We start from the raw sequence: 27905 nt of genomic DNA on the forward strand, positions 1-27905 counted from the left end.
TTGTTGTTGTTGTCTCAGTCACCCTATTCGACTGGGTGGTATTTATAGTGTGGGATTCCGGGTCGCATCCTGCCTCCTTAAGGAGTCCATCACTTTCCTCACTACGTGCGCTGTTTCTAATTGTCACGCCCTTCTGCATGAGTCCTTGAACTGCTCCTTATTATTATTATTGATATAGCTGCAGCCATGGGTATGGATTTTGGGTATAGTCGTGGGGACCTCTGCGGGAACTAGCGGTGGCAGGAGAGAGAGAGACGCCCGGGAACCGGGAAAATCGTGTTTATTCAACTGCGGTTTCCCTACGGCGGAAGAAATGGACGCCGACTTGTTTGGACAACATTCCCGCGGGCGGCCTTTTCCTCCCTATTAACCTCTTTCCGCCAGCACACGCCCTGGCCATCAGCTGCTGTGTGGCCGGAATAAGGTGGTGCCAGCGATGACACGTTAAAAGATTAGGGGGCTACGAGGTCTGCGGATCGGGGGCAGAAGTAGGTGAAAGATCTATTTAGAGACGAGAGGTGCTTTGGGGGCAGCCTTGGAATTTCAGGACAGGATGGAATATCTTGGAATAGATCTCAAAATGAAATGTTCTCATTTTAATAAGATTTAGATCGCCCCTCTTGTTTTATTTAGTATTTCTGGGTAATGAAATATAATTCAAAATTGTTTCGATTGGGTTACATTATATTACGTAGGAAATCTTTCATTATATTCCATTAATTGTATTATCTTTCATTATATTTTATTACTTATATTTTCAGTATTTCTAGGTAATGGAATATAGTAATCCAACATTGCATGGTTACATTTTATTATTTAGAGCATCTTTCCATGTATTTCATTACTTAGATAATCTCTCTTGATAAAATTTGCCGTAAATCAGCTTACTGCGATGGATTCCATTTCTCCATTAGTCGACGAGCATTACAACAACAACAACAACAATAATAATAATAATAATAATAATAATAATAATAATAATAATAAGTTGTATTGATGTAGAAGTTACGTTTTAATACAGTTTTATTGATATAATTGTCGATTTTTTTTATTACAATTTAATCACGGTAGTGTGAATTTTTAATAATAATAATAATAATAATATGAAAGTTACATAAATAAATATTTGGATAATTGTGAAATTTTAATTCACGACGGTTAAATAACAATATTGTGCTATATTTAATAATAATAATAATAGTAATAATAATAATAATGAAACTATACCAACAAAATAACGACGCATAATAGCGACATGATTGTGGGTATTCACACTATCCCCTGCTGATCTTTGTATATGCCCAGGGCACTCACGGTCACGGGCGTTTGTTACCGCGTCTTTCCTCCTCTTCTCTCTCTCTCTCTCTCTCTCTCTCTCTCTCTCTCTCTCCCGTTTCCTCTCTTTCGCTTCCCCTTCCCGACTTTGTTTTGACTTGTGAATTTAAGGTTTGACAAGTGATGACGCCCCTTGGGGAATTGGGGGGGGGGGTCCCTTTCCTCCACTCAACCCTCTCACCCCAACTTCTTCCTTATCTCCTTATTTTTCATCCTGTTCTTTTTCTTCTTCTTCTTTTTCTTCTTCAGGTAATTTGTTTGTTTATTGGCTTCTATGGGTCTGAATAGACCGGCTGGGGGAAGGAGAGAGAGAGAGAGAGAGAGAGACCTTACAGACCTTACCTTACATCTTGTTCGGGTTGCCCCAGGTCCCTCAGTGTGAGGCACCTCTAATGTCTACCAGAGAGTTGCTAGTACATCTTCCGGTATATTTTGCATCTTCCAATCTTGGATGGTCTGGGATGCAGTTTAGATATTTGTCGAGCTTATTCTTAAACACATCTACGCTCACTCCTGATATATTCCTCAGATGAGCTGGCAACGCATTGAATAGACGCTGCATTATCGATGCTGGTGCGTAGTGGATTAATGTCCTGTGTGCTTTCCTTATTTTTCCTGGTATAGTTTTGGGCACTATTAATCTACCTCTGCTTGCTCTTTCTGATATTTTTAGTTCCATGATATTTTCTGCTATTCCTTCTATCTGTTTCCATGCCTGAATTATCATGTAGCGTTCTCTTCTCCTTTCTAGGACTTATATTAATTTTAAGGAAATTGTAGTCTTTCCAGTAGTCTAGGTCCTTAACTTCTTCTATTCTAGCTGTAAAGGACCTTTGTACACTCTCTATTTGTGCAATATCCTTTTGATAGTGTGGGTACCATATCATATTGCAATATTCAAGTGGACTACGAACATATGTTTTATAAAGCATAATCATGTGTTCAGCTTTTCTTGTTTTGAAGTGCCGTAACAACATTCCCATTTTTGCTTTACATTTTGCCAACAGAGTTGCTATTTGATCATTGCATAACATGTTCCTATTCATCATCACACCAAGGTCTTTAACTGCTTCCTTATTTGTGATGGTCTCATTATTAGGTCCCTTATATGCATATAGCTTTCTTTCTCTGTCTCCATAATTATTGATTCAAATTTATCAGAGTTAAATACCATCCTTATTTTACCTCTGCCCAATCATATACTTTGTTAAGGTCTCTTTGTAGAGCGTTCCTATCTTCATCACAAGTAATTTCTCTACTTATTCTTGTGTCATCTGCGAAACTACTCACTACCGAATCCTTCACATTATTGTCTATGTCTTCAATCATAATAACAAACAGTATTGCAGCTACACCGTACCTTGCGGCACACCGGATATTACCTTGACTTCATCCGATTTCTCGTCGTTTGCAATAACTATCTGTTTTCTGTTGTGTAAAAATTCTTTTAACCATCTTCCTACTTTATCCACGATATTGTGTTTTCTAATTTTCTTCGCTAATATATTATGGTCTACTTTATCAAAAGCTTTTGCAAGTCTAAATAAACCACATCTGTTTCATTTCCGCTTTTCATATTTTTGAATATGTTCTCACGGTGGACTAACAGTTGGGTTTGTGTACTTTTTCCGGGTACGAAAACCATGTTGTCCTTTATTAAACAAATTATTTTTATTAAATGTTTCATAATATTTTCTTCATTACCCTTTCATACACTTTCATAATATGTGATGTTAGACTCACAGGCCTATAATACTTGCCTCTAGTCTTGATCCACTTTTGAAAGTAGGGGTAATATATGCTAATTTTGTGCTCATCATAAATCTTGCCTGTATCTACACTTTGTCTTAATAATATTGCAAGTGGCTTTGCGATAGAATGAACTACTTTCTTTAACAAAATAGCAGGAATTCCATCAGGCCCTGCAGCAGCTCCATTTTTAATTTCATTTAATAGCCTGCACAATATCAGCTTCATTAATATCTATGTCAGCTAAATATTCACTATTTTCATCCCTTACTTCTATATCATTATCTTCATTATCTATTCTAGGGGTGAATTCTCACTTATATCGTTCTGCCAGTATGTTGCAAATTTCCTTTTTTCATTCGTTAATCTCCCTTCAATTCTCAGAGGGCCTATTTCTATTCTTCTTTTATTCATCTTCTTCGCATATGAGTATAATAGCTTGGGGTTTTGCTTGATATTTAATAGGGTTTTTTCTTCCAAGTCCCGTTTTTCATTTTCTTTGATTGTATAATCTTTTGTTCTGCATTTTCTATCTTACTTTTTAGTTCTATAACTTTCCATGCATTTTTTTCTTTTGCAAGACCTTTTTTCCACTTTCTGATTTTCTGGAACAAGATCCTTCTGTCTCTTGGTATGCATGAATGATGTTTACTTTTCTTCTTCGGTATATATTTTTCCACTATTTTCTCCAATATTTTTATTAATATCTACCGTATTTACCCTTATGTCATCACTTACGAAAATGTTATCCCAATCTTTGTTTAATTCTTCATTAATTTCTGACCATTTTTATATTTTTACTGTAGAAGTTGTATTTTCCATATCCTTCCCACTTTTTCTTTTCATTTCTTGCTTATCTCTATTTTCACTTGCTTTGGAATGAACTGTTAATTCTATGACATTATGGTCTGAAATATTCGCATTATAAACTATTATTTCTTTAACATAATTCATCTCGTTCACAAATACTAGGTCTAAAGTATTTTCCTTTCTTGTTGGCAGGTGATTTATTTGTTGAATGTTGTATTCTAGTAGCATATCTAATAGCTTTTCAATTGCCTCTTATCTTCTGCACTACTATTACTCTCTTTTTTATATGTATAAGTACAACCACAATCTCCTATTCGTTCTTTCCATTCTACGAAAGGAAAGTTGAAGTCACCAGATAGGAGAATAGTCCAGTCCTTGTGATTTCTACATATATCATCCAATTTTTTTTCAATTATTAAGTCAAACTCTTTAGTATTAGGAGGTCTATATATTACTATGTTCATCAATTTTTCAGATTCAAATTCTACCGCTATTAGTTCACATTCTGAGTTACTATATTTCTCATATATTTTTTCCTTGTTTTTTGTCTTTCCCATATATTGCGGTTCCTCCTTGATTCCTATTTTTTCTATCTGATCTATAAGTTTGGAACCCTTTTATTTGATCATCCTTCCCAGTCTCTTGGGAATACCAGGTTTCACCTTATATTCATTATATCTATTTTCTTTTCATTTGGTTAGTTCTTCTAAGTACTCTATTTTTCTTTTTGAGTTACTCGTAACTAAACCCTGCGCATTCATCACTATGATGGTTTGCGTGTTTTCTCCTTCATTTAATACTGGTAGTAATAAGGATTTTCCCATGTCTCTTTCCTGTTCTGGTATGTTGTTCTTTTTTTCATTTCCAGAAATTCTGACATTAAAAAATCCAACTTTTTTTTCCATAATATTTGATCTTCCTTCCATTCATAATTATTCATTTTGTGTCTGAATCTGCAATTTTCTCCGTTTCTGCAATATCCTCTTGCATAATAAATACAGTTATTATCTCTTGAGTAGAATTTCGGAGCTGATGCTTTGAAATTTTTTGCTGACACCTCTGCATATCTCATTGGTGGTTTGCTTTTCTCTTTTACCTGATATTCTTGATTTCTCTCTTTATTTGTTTCTTTCTTATTTTGGATTTTATTACTTGGTTGGTTATTTATTTGATTATGATTCATGGCTACAGGGTGCATATATTTGCATTTTTTGTCGAACTTACATCCTTTTCCTTCTTTTAGGTTTTTACATATTTTTGGATGCAGATCTCTGCAATCATCCCCAATATCCATCTAAGTATGCACACTTTACCATATATTTCATAGTTTTGACATATCTTAGGATGTTTGTAGTAACATCTTTCTCCAAATCTGCAATTCCCTCTTTTCAAAAGGTTGCAGATTTTGTCTTTCTTGTCTATATTTTCCTCTTTCCCGTCATTGTATAGATCTGGGTAGAGCCTCTTCGGGATTTGCTTTTCTGTTGTCATATCGTAATTTATTTCTTCGTAGGTATGCTGCTTTATTGCCTCATATGTAGTATCAATGAGTATCTCTGCATCCATACTTTTATCTTGTTCTTTGTTTTCCTTATTTTTTTCTGTCATTTCATTTTTGTTACTTCTCTTCCGTTTTCCTCTTCTTCTTTTTCTTCTTCTTCTTCCTCTTCCTCTTCCTTCTTCATCCTCAACTATTTGTACATTCAATCTTGATTTAATAACATTGTCTATCCATGATAGACATGTTGAACAAAAAATTCTTGTATCTTTTCTCAAATCTTGTATTACCTCAGCACACTGTGGATGGGTCGGAATGTTGCATGCAGCACATTTTCTGATTAGGTTTTGTGGATTGACTATGCTATACCAAACCTTACACAGTTTGCATGCTTTTGGCATTCTTTTTCCTAATGCATCAATTAGGATATTCACAAGATTCACCTTATTCATTTTCTTTGTCGGAATATGTTGGTTTATGTATATTTTCTTTATGAGTCTCTTGACCACTTGGATTTTATTTGGAACTTCTTCAATTATTTTCAAGATATTTTCATTAGATTTGTTCCAGTTTGAAGGATTATATCCTTCTAATATATCTATGAATGCTTTTGTATCTTTTTGGTTAGGACTGTTGCTGATTTCATAGATGAGAAATGCCAGTTCCCTTCCTGCTACCTCATCGTATTGCGAATCTGCTAGACACGCCAAATTACGCCACCTCTTCCCGCAGTTGGAACTTACTGCCATCTTGTTCTGATTTATAGTATTACACTTGATAAACTAACTTAGAAGACGCTTTATCCTACTATTTTCACACTAATCTTATCACCGATAGTTCACGAACACTTCTAGATATTTCTCAAATTCTAGTCGTATGTTAAACTTGTGATATCTGTTGATTAATCTGACTTCACGCGGGTACGACTCACCAAGCAAGATGGCTACTTACGAGAGAGAGAGAGAGAGAATGTGCTACAAAATTATTATCTTTAATTCCTCCATTTGAGAGAGAGTGAGAGACAATGTCCTACATGGAGAAAAATGCTCAATTATCGTCAATTGTTCGTAAAATGAAACCAACATTTTTATTACGAAGCAATTTAGGGGAGAGAGAGAGAGAGAGAGAGAGAGAGAAATTCACAATCTAACTTATTAGCGCCAACAGAAAAATAAATTATTAACCTAATTTCAACAACCACGATTAAAATTCGCCTCTAAAATAACTGAGAGAGAGAGAGAGAGAGAGAGAGAGAGAGAGAGAGAGAGAGAGAGAGAGAGAACTAACAGAGGTTTCTTGATTAAGAAAAATTGGCCCTAATTGGAGAAAGAAAAAGATGACTCCAGATAAAGCAACGATACGAAGTGGGAATAAGATGAACAGACGCGGATTGTCTTAATTAAAAGATTAAGAAACTGGGAAGGTTTTTTTAAGTTTTTCTTAAAGGAAAGGTCATATTATCTGATATACGCAATACGCACTTAACGAGTTTTTATTGAAGTCGGTACGCGTAGAGGAGAGTAATTTGTATATACAATGTTTGTGAAGTAGGTTTTGTGTTTTGGAATTGTAGGTATATATATATATAATATATATATATATATATATATATATATATTTGTGTGTGTGTATTTAAAAAACAAACCGTTATAGTAACTCACTTAAGGTTATTACAACTTGTATTGATGAATATTGGGTTAGTACTATTATTATTATTATTACAAGTCTGATGTCACTCCTAGCCATGTCAAATAAGGCAGTGATGACATTCTCTCTCTCTCTCTCTCTCTCTCTTTTCTACACCCTACCCCCGTCCCCCAAACATTCAATATAGCCCCTTACAAGGTTGTGTTACACACACACAAGCAACATTGATAAGGATTACCATTATTCGAGCATCCCAGGCTTCTTGGGGGGGGGGGGGCGAAGAGGGAGGGGGCCTGGGGGCAGGTTAGGGGGTATACACATCAGAAAAGACCTCATAAATACATCAACAGGGATTAAGCATCTACATAAAAGGTCCTCGTTGTGTTTATGTAGACCAAAAGGTGTGCGATACGTGGTATAATATAGGCAGCGCTCCTGCTCCGTGCGTCATATGCCAGCAGCACGGCGTGGCGTCCATGCGGTGGTTTGGTGGGGCGGGAGGGGTGGGGGAATGGTGGAGTTTTGGGAGGGTGGGAGGGAGATGGTTAGGTGGGTGGGTGTCCCCGGTGCATGGTGGAGAGTGAGTCGTGTCGTGGGGGTGGGTGGGGTAGGTGGGGGAGTGGCCATTGAAAGATGGAGTGAGGTAGTTTGATGGAGAAGTGAATAATAATAATAATAATAATAATGAAATATTGTTCTCGCTCTTATTTATGGTTTTTGAGAGAGAGAGAGAGAGAGAGAGTTTGATAATAATAATTATTGTTATTATATATAAAAGTAAAATAAAAATATATATAGTACATTTCCACGCTCATATTTGTATAATAAAAAAAAAGAGTATAATAGTAATAATAATGATATATTTATTAAGCCTTTTTCATTCTAGTGTTAAAAGAGAGAGAGAGAGTGTGTGTCTTTGTCATACTCGCGAGTCAGTAAACAAAATTTCCCTGATACAAAAAAACCAAAAACTAAAAACTGGCTTTGGTGAGTCATGCCAAACCACTTCGTAATACCGTCATTGAAAAACAATATTAACTTGCCGCTGGAAGACTGTAACAATAGATGCTTTGGAACCTGTTGGGAAGAGAGAGAGAGAGAGAGAGACCTGTGTTGGTTCTGTCTGTATAGTGTGGTGTAGGTTCCCATATTTGCTATTTTGTAAGTTCTATGGCTACTTCTGTATTCCTATATATTTTGTATTTTCATTTATTTGTAAGCCTCTATTTAGTAAGTAAATAAATGAATAATCCGTAAATGTGTTTATCTAATAAGTAAGTAAATTAATAATCCTTAAACGTGTTTATTTAATAATTAAATAAATGAATAATCCTTAAATATGTTTATTTTCTTGCATATTCATTTTTTTATTTAACTTATACTCTGTTTTGAATTTGTAGTTCAAGTTTATTTCATTGACATTCTATGGACAGAATCTGATATAGTTCTCGTATTATAAGTTTATTAAAATTGTTTCCCCGTGTGTGAATTTACAAAAGAAACCATATGCTTTATGCATTATTATAAAAAATGCTCAAAACCTATATCAATATTAATCATTCTATTGGTCTTATGGTTACGACGTAAATGATAAAATTATTTACATACACAGACGTTATTGGTATTATTTCAACGTTTTTATAATTATTAATATATTGTGATTTATCATACTTTTACTATGTCTTGGAGAATAAAACTATTCATTAAAGGATGATCCTTGCTTTTGCATAGTTTTAACCTGTCAGTTATTATCAATTTGTTTTTGTTTTTAACTGTTTGCGTTCTTTCAATTTTACGCTGTTAACGGAAATGAAATCATATACGTATATAAATACATATACTCTCTATCTCATTCTCTCTCTCACACACACAATACCGCATACAGTATGCACAAATTATATATAAACTAGAATTAACTGAGCTGAAATCATATACGTACATAAATACATATATTTTCTATCTCTCACACACAATACCGCATACAGTGTGCACAAATTATATATAAACTTTTCCCCCTCTGTTTCCTGACTTAACATTCTGATTGTCCTTTTCAGGCCTGCGCTCCGCGTTACGTCTGGTTCAGCGTCAAGAAAAATCGCCGAGAACCGGTTGGGAATTGCTTCATTAGCACTGGCAGGGACAGCCAGGCTTACCAAATGTACTCTCCTTGTATGACAAGTAAGTCGAGTCGAGCTAGTCGGCCTCTTTTTTTTTTTTTTTTTTTTTTTTTTTCCGTCTGCGCATGCGCAAAAATTTAAATGACACGCATGCGCATGAACGCGTGAAGGCGGGTTTTGCGCTCGAGGGGAGCAGATCTCTGCTGATTGAGGGAACTTTTTATGTGGTTTTCCGAGGAAAACTAGGCTTATGTGCATGATTACTGGCATGCGGTTTAATTAATAAAGGTTTTTTTTAAGGTTTTAATACGTAGAAATGCGTAGACTAAACATAGACTAGGCTTATGTGCATGTTTACTGGCATGCGGTTTAGTTAATAGTTTTTTTTAAGGCTTTAATACGAAGAAATGGGTAAACATAGACTGGACTTAAGTGCATGTTTACTGGCATGCGGTTTAATTAATAAAGTTTTTTTTAAGGTTTTAATACCTAGAAATAAGGTACTTTAGCAAGGCATGTTTTTGTTTAGAGTGAAATCTTCGCTGTTCAAGCTGCAATTTTTAAAATTGTGCCTGGATACGTTAGGCCTTATGCATGTGCAATAGACCGGAGCTTGGCAATCTCATTCTCTTTCACATTTGAATGCCGTAATAAGCACGTTTAATGTAGCTAAGTTAGTCAAATACGTTCAGTTCCTCCTTTCTTTTGTTGTTAACATAAATATAACCAAAAATAAAAGCGCTCATGCAGAATGAGCGAGACACGAATTCCAACGAGCAAACTCGGCACGGAAACGCGATCTCCATCCTGTCTATTCAATTACCAGGAAGAAGCTGTTAAAACAATGAGTTTTTTTAGCATTATTTTTTCTCCTTTATGAGGACCTTCGCTGATGTATTCACACATTGAAGCGGAAAGCATCCTATCTCCTTTGTTATGTTGTTAGGGGAGCATTGTTAGGGAGCTAGTCTCCAACTAAGGAGTGTGAGTTTGTTGGCGTTTTAGGTGTACTGTATGTTACATTGAGGTGTTATACTCGGCTTGAGCAAATAAACTTTCGTTCCTGTTTGTTGTTCGTTGCCGTATTCGGGGTGTTGGTGTCATTCTTACATCAATGGAATATGCGCAAAGGTTTTTTTTCTTACTCTTTAGTCTTAGTTTGCTACTGGCGTCTCTCTGATCGTCGGCACACTTTTAACTTATTTTGGTTCACCCACATCCTGAAGTCCTTTTTTTTTTTATCAGTGATTCAGTAAGTCCTTTTTTTTTATCAGTGATTCAGTAAGTCCTTTCTATTGAGGACTTCATTAAGTCCTTTTTATTGCAAACTTTAGTAAGTTCATATTAAAGACTTCAGTAAGACCTTTCTGTTAGAGGACTTCAGTAAGTCCTTTCTGTTAGAGACTTCAGAAGTCCTTTTTATTACAAACTTCAGTAAGTCCTTATTAGAGACTTCACTAAGACCTTTCTGTTAGAGGACTTCAGTAAGTCTTTTTCAGTAAAGACTTCAGTAAGTCCTTTCTGTTAGATGGGTTCAGTGAGTCCTTTCTGTAAGATCAGTAGGTCCTTTCTGTTAGAGGCTTCAGAAATACTTTTTATTAGACTTCAGTAAATCCTTTCTGTTAGAGGACTTCAGAAGTCCTTCCTATGAGAGACTTCAGTAAGTCCTTTCTGTTGGAGACTTCAGAAGTTCTTTTTATTAGACTTCAGTAAGTCCTTTCTATTAAAGGACTTCAGTAAGTCCTTTCTATTAGAGACCTCAAAATAAATCCCTTGGAGACTCCAGTAATCCTTTCTATTAGAGAACTTCAGTAAGTCCTTTCTGTTAGAGACCTCATAAATCCTTTTTATGAGACTCCAGTAAGTCCTTCCTATTAGAGACTTCAATAAGACCTTTTTATTAGAAACGTCAGAAGTCCTTTTTTCAGGCTTCATTAAGTGTTCTTTATTAGAGACTTCACTAAGTCCTTTTGATGAGAGACTTTACTAAATCCTTTTGATTAAGAGGCTTCAGCAAGTGCTTTTTATTGAGACTTAAGAGGTCATTTTTATTAGAGCTAGACCTATGATAATGTATCTTTACCTCATGCAAATGTATTTTGTACTATTACGTACGTTCAACCTGTATTTGTATGTAGCACTGAGCTGCACTAAAATACATTTATTATTATTATATTATTATTATTATTATTATTATTATTATTATTATTATTATTATAGGAAGGTGGAGAGTATTCATTCCCTTCCGTCATTTTCATTCAGGAATGTGGCGGAAATGACAAGAATGCTTGTGTCTCCCCCGACCCCCCATCCCCCTCGAAAAGGGTTATTATTATTATTCGAGTCATTTCCTCTTACGGTATATTTCGGGCGTACTGTCTATTCTTATAGGTTTTTTATTTTTTTTTAAAGACTCAGATGCAAATTTCGATATAAATGAGGAGAGAAATGACTACATTAAATCGAGGCTTATTTTAAAACGTAAATATTGAGGAATTTAAATGTAAATATTGAGAGATTTAAACTTAAAATTTGAGAGATTTAAAACGTAAATATTGAGAGATTTAAACTTAAAATTTGAGAGATTTAAAACGTAAATATTGAGACATTTAAACGTGAATGTTGAGAGATTTAAAAGAAAAATATTGAGATATTTAAAACGTAAATATTAAGATATTTAAAACGTAAATATTGAGATATTTAAAAAGTAAATATTAACATATGTAAAACGTTAATATTGAGAAATTTAAACGTAGACATTGAAAGATTTAAATTTTAATATTGGTAGATTTAAGACATAAATGATGAGAAATTTAAACGTAAATATTGAGAGATTCGAGGTTATAAATCACGCCTACAGAACAGGATTCACGCCCCATGAAATACTTCGGGGATGCAGGTCAAAGGAAATCAGGAGTTAATCCTTAAAAATCTCGAGGGATTAAGGATAAATATAGGATTAGTGAAATACTCTTTCGTAACTAGGCGCCAAGGTTATAAATACCTAGAGATCGGGATTAAGAGAGAGAGAGAGAGAGAGAGAGAGAGAGAGAGAGTCACGCCAGCTGCTACTGATTCCTGCGTTTACTGTTTATATTACCTTTTCTGCCGATGTGGCTATCACCACATCGTTTCATTACTGCCGTGTGACGTACCTTTTATGTGGGGTAGGATTTTGCCCCGTCTATAGACGGGTCTGACGCAACAGAAAGAGAGAGAGAGAGAAGAGAGAGAGAGAGAGAGAGAGGGTGTAGAAACGAGATTATTTTCAAAGGCGATGGAGTCGATGAAAAATGTCGAGCGTTGATTTGAGATTGCGGTGGTTTGCTCTCTCTCTCTCAGGTGGAAGAGACTCTGAAAAGGAGTAATATTCTTTAACCTTATGAATATCTCTCTCTCTCTCTCTCTCTCTCTCTCTCTCTCTCTCTCTCTCTCTCTCTCTCTCCTGCGAGAATGAATCGGCCTCAATATGTGGATATTGGAACTCGTGAACGGTGTCATTGGACTGGCGATGACTGAGGAACGTCGCCTGACTGTCATCTGATCGCCTCGCTTATTAATAAAAAAAATTCCTTTTGCCCCTTTCCATCATAGGAGCCCGGTTATCTCTCTCTCTCTCTCTCTCTCTCTCTCTCTCTCTCTCTCTCTCTCTCTCTCTGCCACTGAAGATGGATGAGAGTTTTTGAGAAGCTGCCTTGGATGTTGTACCTGATGATAATAATAATAATAATAATGTTAATAATGATAATAATAATAATTCTCTCTCTCTCCTCTCTCTCCTCTCTCTCTCAGAAGATGAAGGATGAAAGGATTTTTGAGAAGCAGCTTTGGATGTTGTACCTGATGATTATATGATAATAATAATAATAGTGTTATTAATAATAATGATCTCTCTCTCTCTCTCTCTCTCTCTCTCTCTCTCTCTCTCTCTCTCTCTCAAGGAGAAGGCTTTTTGAGAAGCTAAAAAATGCAACACACACAATTTGGATGCAGGTGATAAAAAATTATAGCATTAATAATAATAATAATAATAATAATAATAATAATAATAATAATAATAATAATAATAATAATAATGTCTGCCTTTCGTCTTTGAATTGACAAAAGAAGAAATTTAATCACAGGATCTTGTTACAGTTTCTTTGTATCTGCTGTACCCGCCTACTGTATTTCTGTATCGCTCTGTCAGAAATATTGTGTATTGTTACATTTGCCAATTAGTCTTGCCTTTTACGTTCACAACATCACTGAGATTGCGATTGTAGATCAAATCGCTTTCTGAACACATAGTGAGAGATTGTAACTAGATCAAGTTGCCTTCTGAAAACATAGTTACAGATTGTGATTGTAGATCAAGTTGCTTTCAGAACACATAGTGATAGGTTGTGATTGTAAATCAGGTTGCCCTTTGAAAACATATAGGCAGATTGTGATTGTAGATCAAGTCGCTTTCTGAACACATAGTGAGAGATTGTGATTGCAGATCAAGTTGCCCTTTGAAAACATATTTAGAGATTGTGATTGTAGAGTTGCCTACTGAAAACATATTAGCAGATTGTGATTGTAGATCAAGTTGCTTTCTGAACATATACTGAGAGATTGTAACTAGATCAAGTTGCCTTCTGAAAGCATATAGACAGATTCTGATGGTAGATTAAATTGCCTCCTGAAAATATAGTGACAGATTGTGAAAAATATAGTGATTCTGTTGACAAGTATCTTTTGAAAGTTATTTCTATTGAATGAGGTCAGTGGTAACTAGCATCTACGGACCACAAAACAGGAAGTGTCTCTCGTTAATTCGTGCGTGTTGGTATTAAATTCTGTTTTAAGAGGGGCTAAAGTGCTACTTAAAGTCCCCTCGATTTTTCTTGTTTGTTTATCAGTCTCTGCTTATTTGCGTCAACACTTTATTGATTTGTTTATCGCTGTCATGTTTATGTTTACCTCACTTCTTTTGGTTGGGTTCTCAGACATTAACGGATTTATTTTTATGACGTGGGAACTTATTTATTAAGTCTATGGATTTATGAAGGTTGATTCATTAACAAATTTGTGATAAATAACTGTAATATACATCTCATATGCAGCTACCTGTACATTTACCAGACTGACTTCGTTCGTATAAGGCATAGATGTATATAACGCATGTCATTTAAGCATCAGATAGCCTCTTAGTAGACTCCAGTAGTAGACTCTAATGGTATACTCCAGTGGTTGACTCCAATAGTAGACTCCGTTGATAGACTCCAATAGTAAACCCCAACAGTAGACTCCAGTGATAGACTCTAATGGTAGACCCCAATAGTAGACTCCAATGGTAGTCTACACTGGAAAGCTCCAGAAGTAAACTCCAAAGGTAGACTCCAATAGTAGACTCTTCAGCAGACTCCAATGGTAGACCCCAACGTTAGACTGTTGGTAGACTCCAGTGGTAGACTCTTTAGCAGACTCCAATAGTAAGTTCCATAGGTAGACGCAAATGGTAGACTCCAAAGGTAGAAGACAACATTAGACTCTGTTGGTAGACTCTTTAGCAGATTCCAATATTAAGTCTCCGTTGTTTGGACGGTTTTGGGGTCAAAGAGGCTCTTGGAGAGAGAGAGAGAGAGAGAGAGAGAGAGAAGAGAGAGAGAGAGAGAGAAGGCTCTTGACGCTTATAGATGATCTCTGGCCAGGGCTCTTCCTCATAAGGCCTGCGTCTGCCGTCAGCTGCGGTTCTTGGTAAATGTGGATCTGTCCTCCTGATGGATTGTGGAATTCTCTCTCTCTCTCTCTCTCTGTGGACTTGTTCCTGCTTTTCGTATCTACCGTTAGGTCTCCTGTATCGATCTGTTTTTTTTATTATTATTGTCCTTCATGTTTTAGGTTTTTTCAGTTATCTGGGAGTGTTTGTATTCGCTCCCTGTGGCTCTCTGGAAAGTATTTTTCAACATTTCTTCGAGATTTGTACCAATTTGGGCTTATTCAGGCTCTTGGTCAATCATAATTTGTTATATTTATATTAATGCATATCTCTCACTTTATTGTGGGTTCTTATTTTCACCAATTGCTGTATTTGTGATTACAAAGTTATTAAGAGTTTATATAGATTCTTCTCTTAAAACAGGATACGTCTCAATTATAAAAGGCCCATTAAAACACTTTGGTTTAAAGCTAAGGACTATTTTAATGGCCTTTTATACTTTTATATATATATATATATATATATATATATATATATATATATATATACATACACACACACACACACACACACACATATATATATATATATATATATATATATATATATGTGTGTGTGTGTGTGTGTGTGTGTGTGTGTGTGTGTGTGTGTGTGTGTACCTTTACTTATAGGGTATTGAACTATGGTGTACTGGAATATGAGTTTTCTTTTATTTATTAGCATTAATTAAGTAGGTACGTTCTTTATATAATACATTTATTATTGGTATGTAATTACTGAAGGAAATATTTATCATTGCATGATCAATAGTGCCAAATTTACTGATTGCTTAGAAGCTAATATTAATTTTTTTTAAACTAACCTAAATTGCTTATGTAGATGATAATGATCTATAAATGCACATTGCATGACGTAACCTAACACATTAACCTGTAGAGTGTTTGCTTGTAAAAATTATGCCTATTTTTTTGACAGGAATGGCGCCGTTTAATTAAGATGTATATAAAGCATCAAGTTATAATGTTTTATTTTTGTTCTCTTCCCGTCTGCAGTGGAATCCGAAAGGAACGGTAGGATTAACAAGGATATTGGTATAGCTCGGTATTCAGTGTTTGTTGTGGAGTTCTGTATGTTGTCGAATCTTTTGTGTCACATTTCGGAGTAGTCGTTTGTGAAGTCTGCGATGCTCGTTTGTGTTAAGTAGTATAAGCTTTTTTTTTTTTTAGGTCCTACACTGGTATGTAGTTATTCAGCGTCTGGTGTTTGTGATTATTCGTATTCTGTTTGTGCGGTCATTTTCACACTTTTGTTGTGGAGGTCGTACTTTTGTTAATAGGTGTCAGATCTGCTATTTTTTGTTGTTGTTGTTGCTTGCAAATGTATTTCATAGCTTGTTAATATTTCGGGATTTGTTGTAAGTGATATTGCGTTGGCTATATATGTATGTATGTATGTATGTATGTATGTATGATGTATGTATGTTGTATGTATGTATGTTATGTATCTATCTATTATCTAGATATATATATCCTATATATATATATATATATATATATACACATGTATGTATGTATATGCATATATATATATATGTATAAAAGTAGCTATAAATGTGTGTGTATGTATGTTTATTTTGTATTATATATGTACAGAATTGAATATGTTTTATATATATACATATATATGTATATATATATAAATATATGTATATATATATATATATGTCTATCTATATATATATATATTATATATATATATCTATATTAATATACTGGTCATTTTCACCAGACACATATGAAATTGTAGTAGCCACAATGTCCTCTTAACATCTCAAATTCTTTGCTCTTTTTTGAATACGCTTGTCACTACAAAGCCTCGAGTTGCAATTTCAAAGTATTTTGAAGAAATCATGATGTCCGGTAGCGGGAAACGAGCCCGCCATACCAGATTCACGACGAGGTCAATATAAGCGTAACCGTTCGTATACGATATTATTAAAAGCTTCGCTTCGAAGCCTTTATCTTCCACTCTCCTTCTAATGTCTGTCTATCCCTAACGGCGTCCTCACCCAAAAATAGCAGTGTCATTCAAATCCGGCCGTGTTAATCGGTCTATCAGCGTTTTGGCGTCCGCGTTCAAATTTGTGAATTGATCGAGGATAAGAAGAGGATAAGAGACGGCTTCCATTTTTTTTTAAGACTCCATTTTTTAAGGAGGGAACGATTTGTATACTAGAGAAGGACGCGTCTCTGATCAATCACTTTCGCTCCATAACGTTGTTGGTGAATCTTTTTAGGTATTTTCGAGTTATGCTAATTTATTTTTTATTTTCTTTATTTACGTATTTGTTACTCATATGATTATATATTATATATATATATAATATATAGATATATATATGATATATATACTATGATATACATATATATATATATATCATATATATATACATATATATATATATATATATATATATATACTATATATATATATCTATATATATATATATATATACATATATTATATATATAATATATATCATATCATATATGTGTATATATATATATATATATATATATATATATATATATATATATATATAGTTGGAAAATGTCAGGTAGCGGATAAATGTAAATGAACAAAAGTGTAAAAAAAAAATATATAAAATTAATGAATAGATAAATAATAGACTCCTCAAAGTAACATTACTTCCCAACCTTTGGTTGGAGATATATATATATATATAGATATATATATATATATATATATATATATATATATATGTATTATATATATATATTTATATATATATATATATATATATATATATATCTATTCTATATATATATATATATATATAGATATATTCTTGAACTAAATAAGACAAGGACTAGGATTCATTTGAGAAGTAAAACTTAAACTGTCAACTTTGGAATTTTTCCAAAATGATAATTTTTTTAATCCGTCATTACTTCTCAAGTATATAATATGACAATCTCATTAGCTCCCGTTACCCAGTAGTGAGTTAACGGTATATCCTACTCTCTCTCTCTCTCTCTCTCTCCGGTAGGGTATGGCATCCTCCGCGGATGTTTCGCGTGTGTAGGACTTGGGTGATACCCACCAAATAAGTCCTTGGGATTTTTTTTCTCTTCTTTTGGGTGGGGTGGGGTGGGGGGGTGGCTGGACACCCTTATCTCCCATATCTCACGTTGGACATCGTTTGCGGGCCTTGTTCGATCTGTCGTAAACCTCGACAGAGAGAGGTCCCGTTTGTGAGTGTTTGTGTATGTGTTTGTGTGTGTATGTGTGTATTTTTTGTCGAGCTCAGTGACTCTTGGTATGTAGTATAGTGACTTTATGTGGTATTCCATTGTCTCGACTGCTTAGAATTAAGGAAATGTTTGTGTGTTTGTGTATGTGTGGACGTTTGTGCGTGTATGTGAAGCTATTTGGTTCATGGTATGTTTAGTCACTGTGTGTGGTATCCCAATGTCTGTACTGCTTAGAAGTAAGGGAGTGTTTGTGCATCCTTACTTCTGTTTGTTTAGTAGACACTCGTCGTAACTTCTCTACTTTCTGGGTAAGTGTTTCGAATTTGAATGTATTTAAATTTATTAATTATTAATTGTGGCCATTTTATGAGTGTGTTTTTATTTTTTTGTATCGAGGTACTGTGGATATTCGGGATTGGAAGAGCATTTGGGCTATATTGTGAATCTATGGAATTATATATATATGTATATATACATAAATTGTGTGTGTGTGTGTGAAGTGAAAGAGCAACAGAGAAAGATAGAGATCACACCTGGAATGGGTGAAATGTTCTGAACCCATGTTTTTGCAGAAGATAATGGGGTTGTGGAGGTGTGGGATGAGTGTACATGAGGTTGTAAAATCTTTGACAACAACTAACATCTTATAACCTTTTTTCATAAACAGGCTAAGGGAGTAATGAGGTAAAAAAGAAAAGAGAAAGTTGAAAGTTGTAGTCCTTGCAAAAAAGAAAGAACGCCGAAGAGGAAATCTGAGGAAATAACAAAAAATAATAATTAGAAAGTAGTATGTGAATAATGAAAGATCGAGAGGGTATGGAAAGCTTGTGTGTGAAATGATTTTGAGAAATTATTTGAGTCATGATTGCATGTTAATTGAAGGTCACATAGTTCCTCATTGGACGAGTGGGTTGCTTACTGGCCTGTCAGTCCGGTAGCAGCCCGAGTTCGCTCCCAGCTGATTCCAATGCGGAACCAGAAGAATTTATTATTATTGCAGCAAGCCCAACCACAAGGGCCCATTGACTTAAAATTAAAAAAATAAATAGATAAAAATAAAAACTTTTTGCAGATTAAAAAAAAAGGAAAAAACTTTTTGCAGATTAAAAAAAAAAAAATTTTTTTTTTTTTGCAGATTAAAAAATTAAGGTTACAGATCAGTCACTACCAGTTAAAAGCTATAGACACACACATATCCGTGAAATCACAAAGAGACCTTCTGTGTATCAGGGCGCTAACTGATGTTCTTTTTATCTCTCCCCGGCAGGTTCCTGGGGCTACCACAGACAAGGTTCCTGTCAAGCTGGTTTTGGGACAGCCTTGACGAAGGTGAGTGGTCCCTACCTCCCCTTCAGATTTATTAGTGAGATCAATGAGGATTAAGTGATAAGATTGATTTATCGTCGAAAAAAAAAAACTGGCGTTGCGAGGATCAAGGTCGTCTGCAGTTATCTGACTGCTCTGTTTTTTGTTTTTGTTTTTTATTTCTGGTTTAAATTGTTTCTTTGTAACTGGGTGGGATTTTTGAGATGGTCCCTTATCTGTTTTTGCTTTTTATTTCTGAGGTGAATTGTGAAGTCGTGACTTTGCAGGATTTTTGAGATACTATTCCCGTTTCATGAAATTCTTGAGCTTCTTATGTTATCAGTAGATTGGGTAATGTTTGCCATACATTTATTTCTCCAGTATTACATAGCGCTTTAGTTTGCAATTTGAGTAGCAAAATCCTGGTGTTTCTTAGTAGCCTCAGCTATATATAGATATATATATATATATATATATATATATATATATATATATATATATATATATATATATAGTATATATATAAAGTACCAAACATACAAACAGGGTGATTTTTTTTATGTGATGGATGAAGCATATAAAGGATCAAGTAGCTAATATGTACAAGGGATTCTTTTTTTTATTATAGATTTATTTTCATAAGAATTCATTTGTAATAGTGGTAGTTTCTAAGACACGTACACATACATTAATATATCATTCATACATGCATACATACTTATGTATTTCAAAGTATCCAATGGAGAGCTTTCAAAAATGGCATTATAATAATTTCCCAATTGTCTGTAGCCTCACATTAATATCATACTATTTCTTCCTTCAGACAATCAAGTATTAACTGCATTTATTTTCCTTCTTTCCTCGCAGGATGGCAACGGGCTCTTCGTTGGCGCCGTCGGGAGCTTCTATTGGCAAGGTAATTATGCAAATGACTTGTATTCTAACACTTAATATATAAAGAGAAAGGCAAATCTTTTGTCTCCTCCTTCACAAGAAGCGGAAAGGTTAGGTTAAGCGTTTATAAAGTCTGTTGTGCCTTTGTCGACCTGAGAAGGGAATTAGGTGATCTTGATTTTTAGCAGCTTAGGTGGAGTGTGGTAGCTACCTATGAGGCTTGCAACCCCATCCCAAAAAGCTTACTAAGAATCTGTTAAGGCGTGTATATATATATATATATATATATATATATATATATATATATATATATATAATATATATATATATATATATATATATGTGTGTGTGTGTGTGTGTGTGTGTGTGTGTGTGTGTATAGTGATCACAAAGATGCATTGCTTACATAATACCTAATGACAAAATCTGATATGTGAAAAAAATAGATGGGTCAGTATTTAACATATTTTTACGTATAACTTTATCCTTCCATTTAATAACTCCCATAGCGAATGATATATTTTATATGATGAAATAGATTAATAATGCAGGCTAGAGAGGAGTTTTATAAATATATTTTACAACACCCCCAAGATGGATATATTTACAAATATCTACGTTGGTGGGATACATATTTGTAACTGCGCGTGTGTATGTTTGCCAACATACGCATGCGAACCATTTAAACGAAACTTCTTCAACGCCATTAGCGACAAGATCTCCAGAACACATCACATCCGCGAGGTGAACATTGACGATCCCCGCCCTCCCCCCAAAAAAAAATAAATATAAAAACAAAAAATAGAGCTAATATTAGTGTTCATATGACTTCCGTTTCGTATCGAAATTGACCTGTTGATATCGACCTTTCATCCGGGAATCCTTATATCAATATTTTGAGAGAGAGAGAGAGAGAGAGAGAGAGAGAGAGAGAGAGAGAGAGAGAGAGAGAGATAAGAGAGAGGAGAGAGAGGATAGCAATATTGGCCCCGTGTTTAGAGAGGAACCAATAGACTGGGCTTAGCCGAGGCTGCCAAAATAAAGTGTTTAATATTGGGGGGGCTGTTTGCCCTGCAATTGTCGAAAGACGAGATGGGCCTCAATAAGGCGATAAAAAGGACGCTTAGATCTACTTTCGGTTATTTCTTCTGGCGCAGCCAAAATATTTGCATAACGGGATCGGGTCGGGTTGTTAACGCCTTGCGTTGTGGTTTTAGCAGTTATATAGATAGATGGAAGTGGTGCCTTCTGAATGATGGACTGAAGTGATTGAGGAACTTTTATAAAAGTCGCCTGCTCGGCTGGGAAAAAAAATTCAAATATAGTACTTTGACGTTTTTATGTCCTCGGTTGGAAATGGAATTTTAATTATAGTTTTATATATTTGTAATTCTCGCTTTTTTCTTTTATTTTTTTCTGTTTTTTTATTTACACTTCGCCAGTGGTGTTTAGGTTAATATTAGTTTGATTTTCTTTGTTTTAGAACCATTGCTTGTTTTTTTATTATCTGTTTTGCACTCCATATATTCATTATATAATTGCCTCTTTGGCTTTTTCCATTTGTATACTTTCTGAATGCTTATTATTATTATTATTATTATTTTATTATTATTTTTTTTTTTTTTTGCTCTATCACAGTCCTCCAATTTGACTGGTTGGTATTTATAGTGTGGGGTTCCGGGCTGCATCCTGCCTCCTTAGGAGTCCATCACTTTTCTTACTATGTGCGCCGTTTTCTAGGATGACACTCTTCTGCATGAGTCCTGGAGCTACTTCAGCCTCTAGTTTTTCTAGATTCCTTTTCAGGGATCTTGGGATCGTGCCTAGTGCTCCTATGATTATGGGTACGATTTCCACTGGCATATCCCATATCCTTCTTATTTCTATTTTCAGATCTTGATACTTATCCATTTTTTCCCTCTCTTTCTCTTCAACTCTGGTGTCCCATGGTATTGCGACATCAATGAGTGATACTTTCTTCTTGACTTTGTCAATCAACGTCACGTCTGGTCTGTTTGCACGTATCACCTTATCCGTTCTGATACCATAGTCCCAGAGGATCTTTGCGTGATCGTTTTCTATCACTCCCTCAGGTTGGTGCTCGTACCACTTATTACTGCAAGGTAGCTGATGTTTCTTGCACAGGCTCCAGTGGAGGGCTTTTGGCACTGAATCATGCCTCTTTTTGTACTGGTTCTGTGCAAGTGCCGGGCATTCGCTTGCTATGTGGTTTATGGTTTCATTTTTCGTATTGCACTTCCTACATATGGGAGAGATGTTATTTCCGTCTATCGTTCTTTGAACATATCTGGTTCTTAGGGCCTGATCTTGTGCCGCTGTTATCATTCCTTCAGTTTCCTTCTTTAGCTCTCCCCTCTGTAGCCATTGCCATGTGTCATCGCTGGCTAGTTCTTTAGTCTGTCTCATGTATTGTCCGTGCATTGGTTTGTTGTGCCAGTCCTCTGTTCTGTTTGTCATTCTCCTGTCTCTGTATATTTGTGGATCTTCGTCTACTTTTATTAGTACTTCTTCCCATGCACTCTTTAGCCACTCGTCTTCACTGGTTTTCAGATATTGCCCCAGTGCTCTGTTCTCGATGTTGACACAGTCCTCTATACTTAGTAGTCCTCTCCCTCCTTCCTTTCGTGTTATGTATAGTCTGTCCGTATTTGCTCTTGGGTGTAGTGCTTTGTGTATTGTCATATGTTTCCTGGTTTTCTGATCTATGGTGCGGAGTTCTGCCTTCGTCCATTCCACTATTCCTGCGCTGTATCTGATTACTGGCACTGCCCATGTGTTTATGGCTTTTATCATATTTCCGGCGTTGAGTTTTGACTTGAGTATCGCCGTGAGTGTCTGCATATATTCTTTCCTGACCGTGTCCTTCATCTCTTGGTGTTTTATATCCCCTCCTTCCATTATTCCCAGGTATTTGTATCCTGTCTCGTCTGTGTTTGATGTTGCTCCCATCTGGTAGCTTTATCCCTTCAGTTCTCGTTACGTTGCCTTTTTGTATGTTGACTAAGGCGCATTTTTCTATTCCAAACTCCATCCTGATGTCCCCAGATACAATCCTTACAGTCTGGATTAGGGTATCTATTTCCTTGATGCTCTTACCATACAGCTTGATGTCGTCCATGAACATCAGATGGTTGATTCTGTTGCCTCTTTTCTTGAGTTGGTACTCGGCATCCATCTTCTGTAGAGTTCATTATTTTGTCATTATTATTATTATTATTATTATTATTATTATTATTATTATTATTATTATTATTATTATTCAAGTTGCTATCATAGCTTGAAAAGCAAAAAGGATTTCCCAAGGGAAAGCATTACAATACAAAACAAAATTATAGAAGTAAATAATATGCAACGTCAGATATATAGCAACAACAAAACCAAGGAAAATAAAACTATAATATTACTACGAAACGAGACTCGTTATAGATGTAGTCCCATCCGTGTATAATCGGCCATATTTGCAGAGAGAGAGCGAAAGATTATCCAGAAGATAATCAGTTAAGGAATCTACACTAGCTATGGGACGTCCGATCTTCTTAACCTGACTTCGAATCTTATGAGAGAGAGAGAGAGAGAGAGAGAGAGAGAGAGAGAGAGAGAGAGAATTGTCAGTAGAACAACCGGTTAAAAGCCTCACTATAGTTATGGGACTTTGCATATTGCAAGAAGCCTCCATAGAACACAGAGAGAGAGAGAGAGAGAGAGAGAGAAGTATCCGTAGAACAACCAGTTAAAAACCTCACCATAGATATGAGATCTTGAATATTACAAAGAAGCCTGAAGCCTTCATAGAAGACACAGAGAAAGAGAGAGAATTATCCGTAGAACAACCAGTTAAAAACCTCACTATAGGTATGAGATTTTGACCTTTACAAGAAGCTTCCATAGAAGAGAGAGAGAGAGAGAGAGAGAGAGAATTGTCCGAAGACCAACCAGTTAAAAACCTCACTAGAGGTAACCATCTCACTTCGAAATGCTATGGGAGACCGTCATAGAAGAGAGAGAGAGAGAGAGAGAGAGAGAGAGAGATGCCCAAGCCATCCCATCACTCAAACTAAACTGACCTCTGGGGCGTGATGGATTGCGCGAGACAAAAAAAAAAAAAAAAAAAAAAAAACCCCCAAGAAGAAGAAGCCAATTTTTGACGTTTTTTGGGGAGGACTCGTCCGTCGCTTCAGATGACCGATTGGAGAGAGAGAGAGAGAGAGAGAGACGCGGCACCTTTGACAGAGGACTCCCGTCTATATAGGTGGAGTATATGAGAGATAAAGAGGGCGAGGGATTGCTATAGATTCGTTTTGGGGTGGTTGGAGGGTTGGGGAAGGGGGAGAGGGGGCGGGGGATGATGGGACTTTCTGTCTCGTGCTGTAATCATCCTGTTGGTTGAAGGGTTTTGTTGCGGGTCATTGGAGTGTAGGGTTAAAGGTCTTGTTTATTGGGCGCCTTTTGATATATTGATATTTTTTTTAATATTATGGTAGTCTTAGATTTTGTCTGGTGTTTTTCCACACACACACACACACACACACACACACACACACACACACACATATATATATATATATATATATTATGCTTTGCATTTTTTTTAAAGTTCTTTAGTAAAATTAAGTATAAATCTGATTCCACTGAGATTATCACAAAGAGAGAGAGAGAGAGAGAGAGAGAGAGAGAGAGAGAGAGAGACCTTCAAGTCACAAAGTGGGTGCATTATTTGACAGTGTTGATGTTTTGCCATAAGAATATTTTGACTTGAAAAAGTACTTTTAAGTCTTACTAAGGTCACGTGGTAATGTCAGTCTGGGGGTCACACTACCTGTCAAATATAACTTGAAGATTTTTATAATTACTACCTAAAATATGGCTGTTTGAGAGATTTTATATTTACTTTACTAATAAAATATGTCTGCTAAAGATTTTTATATTTACTACCTAAATATGTCGCTTTGAAGATTTAATAATTTATTTCCTACATAAAATAATGTCTGCTTGAAAGATTTATATATTTACTTACAAATAAAATATGTCTGCTGAAAGATTTATATATTTTACTACACATTAAAATATGTCTGCTGAAAGATTTATATATTTTCCTACAATTAACAATATGTCCTGGCTGAAGATTTATATATTTACTACATAAAATATGTCTGTTGAAAATTTATATATTTACTACATAAAATATGTCTGTTGAAGATTTATATATTTACAACATAAAATAACGACTGTGAAGATCTTTAATTTATATTTTACTACATAAAATATGGTCTGCTTGAAAAAGATTTTTAATATTTACTTTACTACATAAAATATGTTCTGTTGAATATATATATTACTAACATAAAAATACGACTGTTGAAGATTTAATATATACAACATAAAATACGGAACTGTTGAAGATTTATATATTTACTACATAAAATATGTCTGCTGAAGATTTATATATTTACTACATAAAATATGTCTGCTGAAGATTTATATATTTACTACATAAAATATGTCTGCTAAAGATTTATATATTTACTACATAAAATATGACTGTTGAAGATTTATATATTTACTACATAAAATATGTCTGTTGAAAATTTATATATTTACTACATAAAATATGTCTGTTGAAGATTTATATATTTACAACATAAAATACGACTGTTGAAGATTTATATATTTACTAGATAAAATATGACTGTTGCATTTGTTTATTTAATAGATAAACTAGAACTTACATTTGAAGAAAAGCTTAGATATACACTGGCACCTGCTTTACCTGACTAAGCAATACGTATACTGTACAGGTGTTCAACCTTGATTGATTACATTGGCCGAGACGTGAATTGGCGCCGGTGTCAGTCAACCAACCCTGGGTTGGGGGGGTCCGTTACCCCCTGGACCACCATATCCACTCCAGCGTCCTTGAAAATTCGGGACACGAGTGCGCATGCGCGTAGTTCATAATGTGTTCAGGACGCTTATGGCGTGAAATGATTTGAGTCTCTCTCTCTCTCCCCCTCTCTCTGTGCTGATTACTTTTTTTATAGTAAAATCCTTTCGTTTTTCTTTACTTACTTTCGTAAATTGTTCTGAATTATAGACTTATTCACGTGACTAATTTTAGCCTTATAGAATTTATTTTTTTAGAATATTTATGTATATATATAAATTTTCATGTATATATACATATATATATATATATATATATATATATATATATATATAACATATATACATATGTATGTATTATATTTGTGTTCAAATCAGTATCATTTATAGCCAGCATAGACGCCTTTGCAAAAGCAAATAATAAATAGCTCTTATTATTTTAATAATAACAATAGAGCGACGTCACGAAATTAAAGCTTGTCACGTATCGATCTTAGCCACACACAAAAAATAAAAAAAAAATAAAATAATAATAATAAAAAAAGAATTGCGGTCAGCTAATCTAGTTATCGGCCTTTATCTCTAGATGCCATTCTAGATGAGTTTATATCGTACTTAAAACTGTCCTTTTAAGGTCCTCGTTATTTCTCAACATTCGTCCTTTTTGTGTAATTGGGCGGTCGCCCTGCTTGTTAACCCCCATTGAGAATCTAGTTAATGGTTCCTTTTATCCCGCTGTTAAAGAGGCATTCTTGTCTGTTATTGCTTTTTTTTTTATTTAGATTTTATTTATTCGCTGTTATTTGGCTTAGGTCGTCGCGTGATATTGGTGAGTCAAACTGGTATTTGTCTAATTTCGTGAATGTGTGTGTGTATGTTTTTAATTTTTTTTTATTTTGCTTGGAGAGATTTGCCAAAAAGGATTTTGTATGTAGGTGTTAATTGTTTTTATTAAATTTAGTGTTTTTTCTTTTTTGTGAGAGGTAGTTTGTGTTTTTATTTTTTATTTTTTTATTTTTATTATTATTTTTTGCTTGGAGAGATTTGCCAAAAAAGATTTTGTATGTAGGTGTTAATTTGTTTATAGTAAATTTGGTGGTGTTTTTTTTTTTTTTTTTTTTGAGAGGGTTAGTCTGTTTGCTTGTTTTTATTTTATTTTATTTTTATTTTTTTGCTTAGAGAGATTTGCCAAAAAGGATTTTGTATGTAGGTTTTAATTTGTTTATATTACATTTGGTGTTTTTTTCTTTTTGTGAAAGGTAGTTATTTTTTCTTTTTCTTTTTTCTTTGCTGGGGGAGATTTGTCAAAAAGGATTTTGGATGCATGATGTTCTTTGATTATATTAATATTTAGCATTTGTCTAATTCTTTGTGAGGGTAGTTTTTTGGCAGGGGTAAATTTTTGCAAAGACGATTTGATGCATGTTTTCTTTGATTATATTAGATTTAGTGTTTTCTTGTGTGTGGTAGTTTATTTATGGTTGGGGGACATTTGTCAAAGAGGATTTAAGGTTTAGGCTTTTCTTTGATTATATAAGAAAAAACTCTCCTCCTTTTTTTTGCATTTTCTAATTTTCATTTTAGTTTTTGTGTGTGTGTGTGTTTTTCTTTTTTTTGTGTGTGTGGGTTGGGGATGGGTGCTTGCTGGGGTAGTCGGGTAGATAATTGGTTGATGGAGTCTCATCATA

At 34.7% G+C, this 27905-nt stretch overlaps 1 protein-coding gene across 1 annotated transcript in view; it reads left to right on the plus strand.

Moving 5' to 3' along the window:
• Positions 1–27905, plus strand: part of LOC135213155 (integrin alpha-PS2-like) — a 215388-nt gene that overhangs the window by 148926 nt on the left and 38557 nt on the right. The window contains 3 exon segments of the mRNA XM_064247099.1: positions 9094–9217; positions 19385–19446; positions 20290–20338. Of these exon segments, the coding sequence (XP_064103169.1) occupies positions 9094–9217; positions 19385–19446; positions 20290–20338 (235 nt within the window).

The sequence above is a fragment of the Macrobrachium nipponense genome, chromosome 42, assembly GCF_015104395.2.
Source record: "Macrobrachium nipponense isolate FS-2020 chromosome 42, ASM1510439v2, whole genome shotgun sequence".
NCBI lineage: Eukaryota > Metazoa > Arthropoda > Malacostraca > Decapoda > Palaemonidae > Macrobrachium > Macrobrachium nipponense.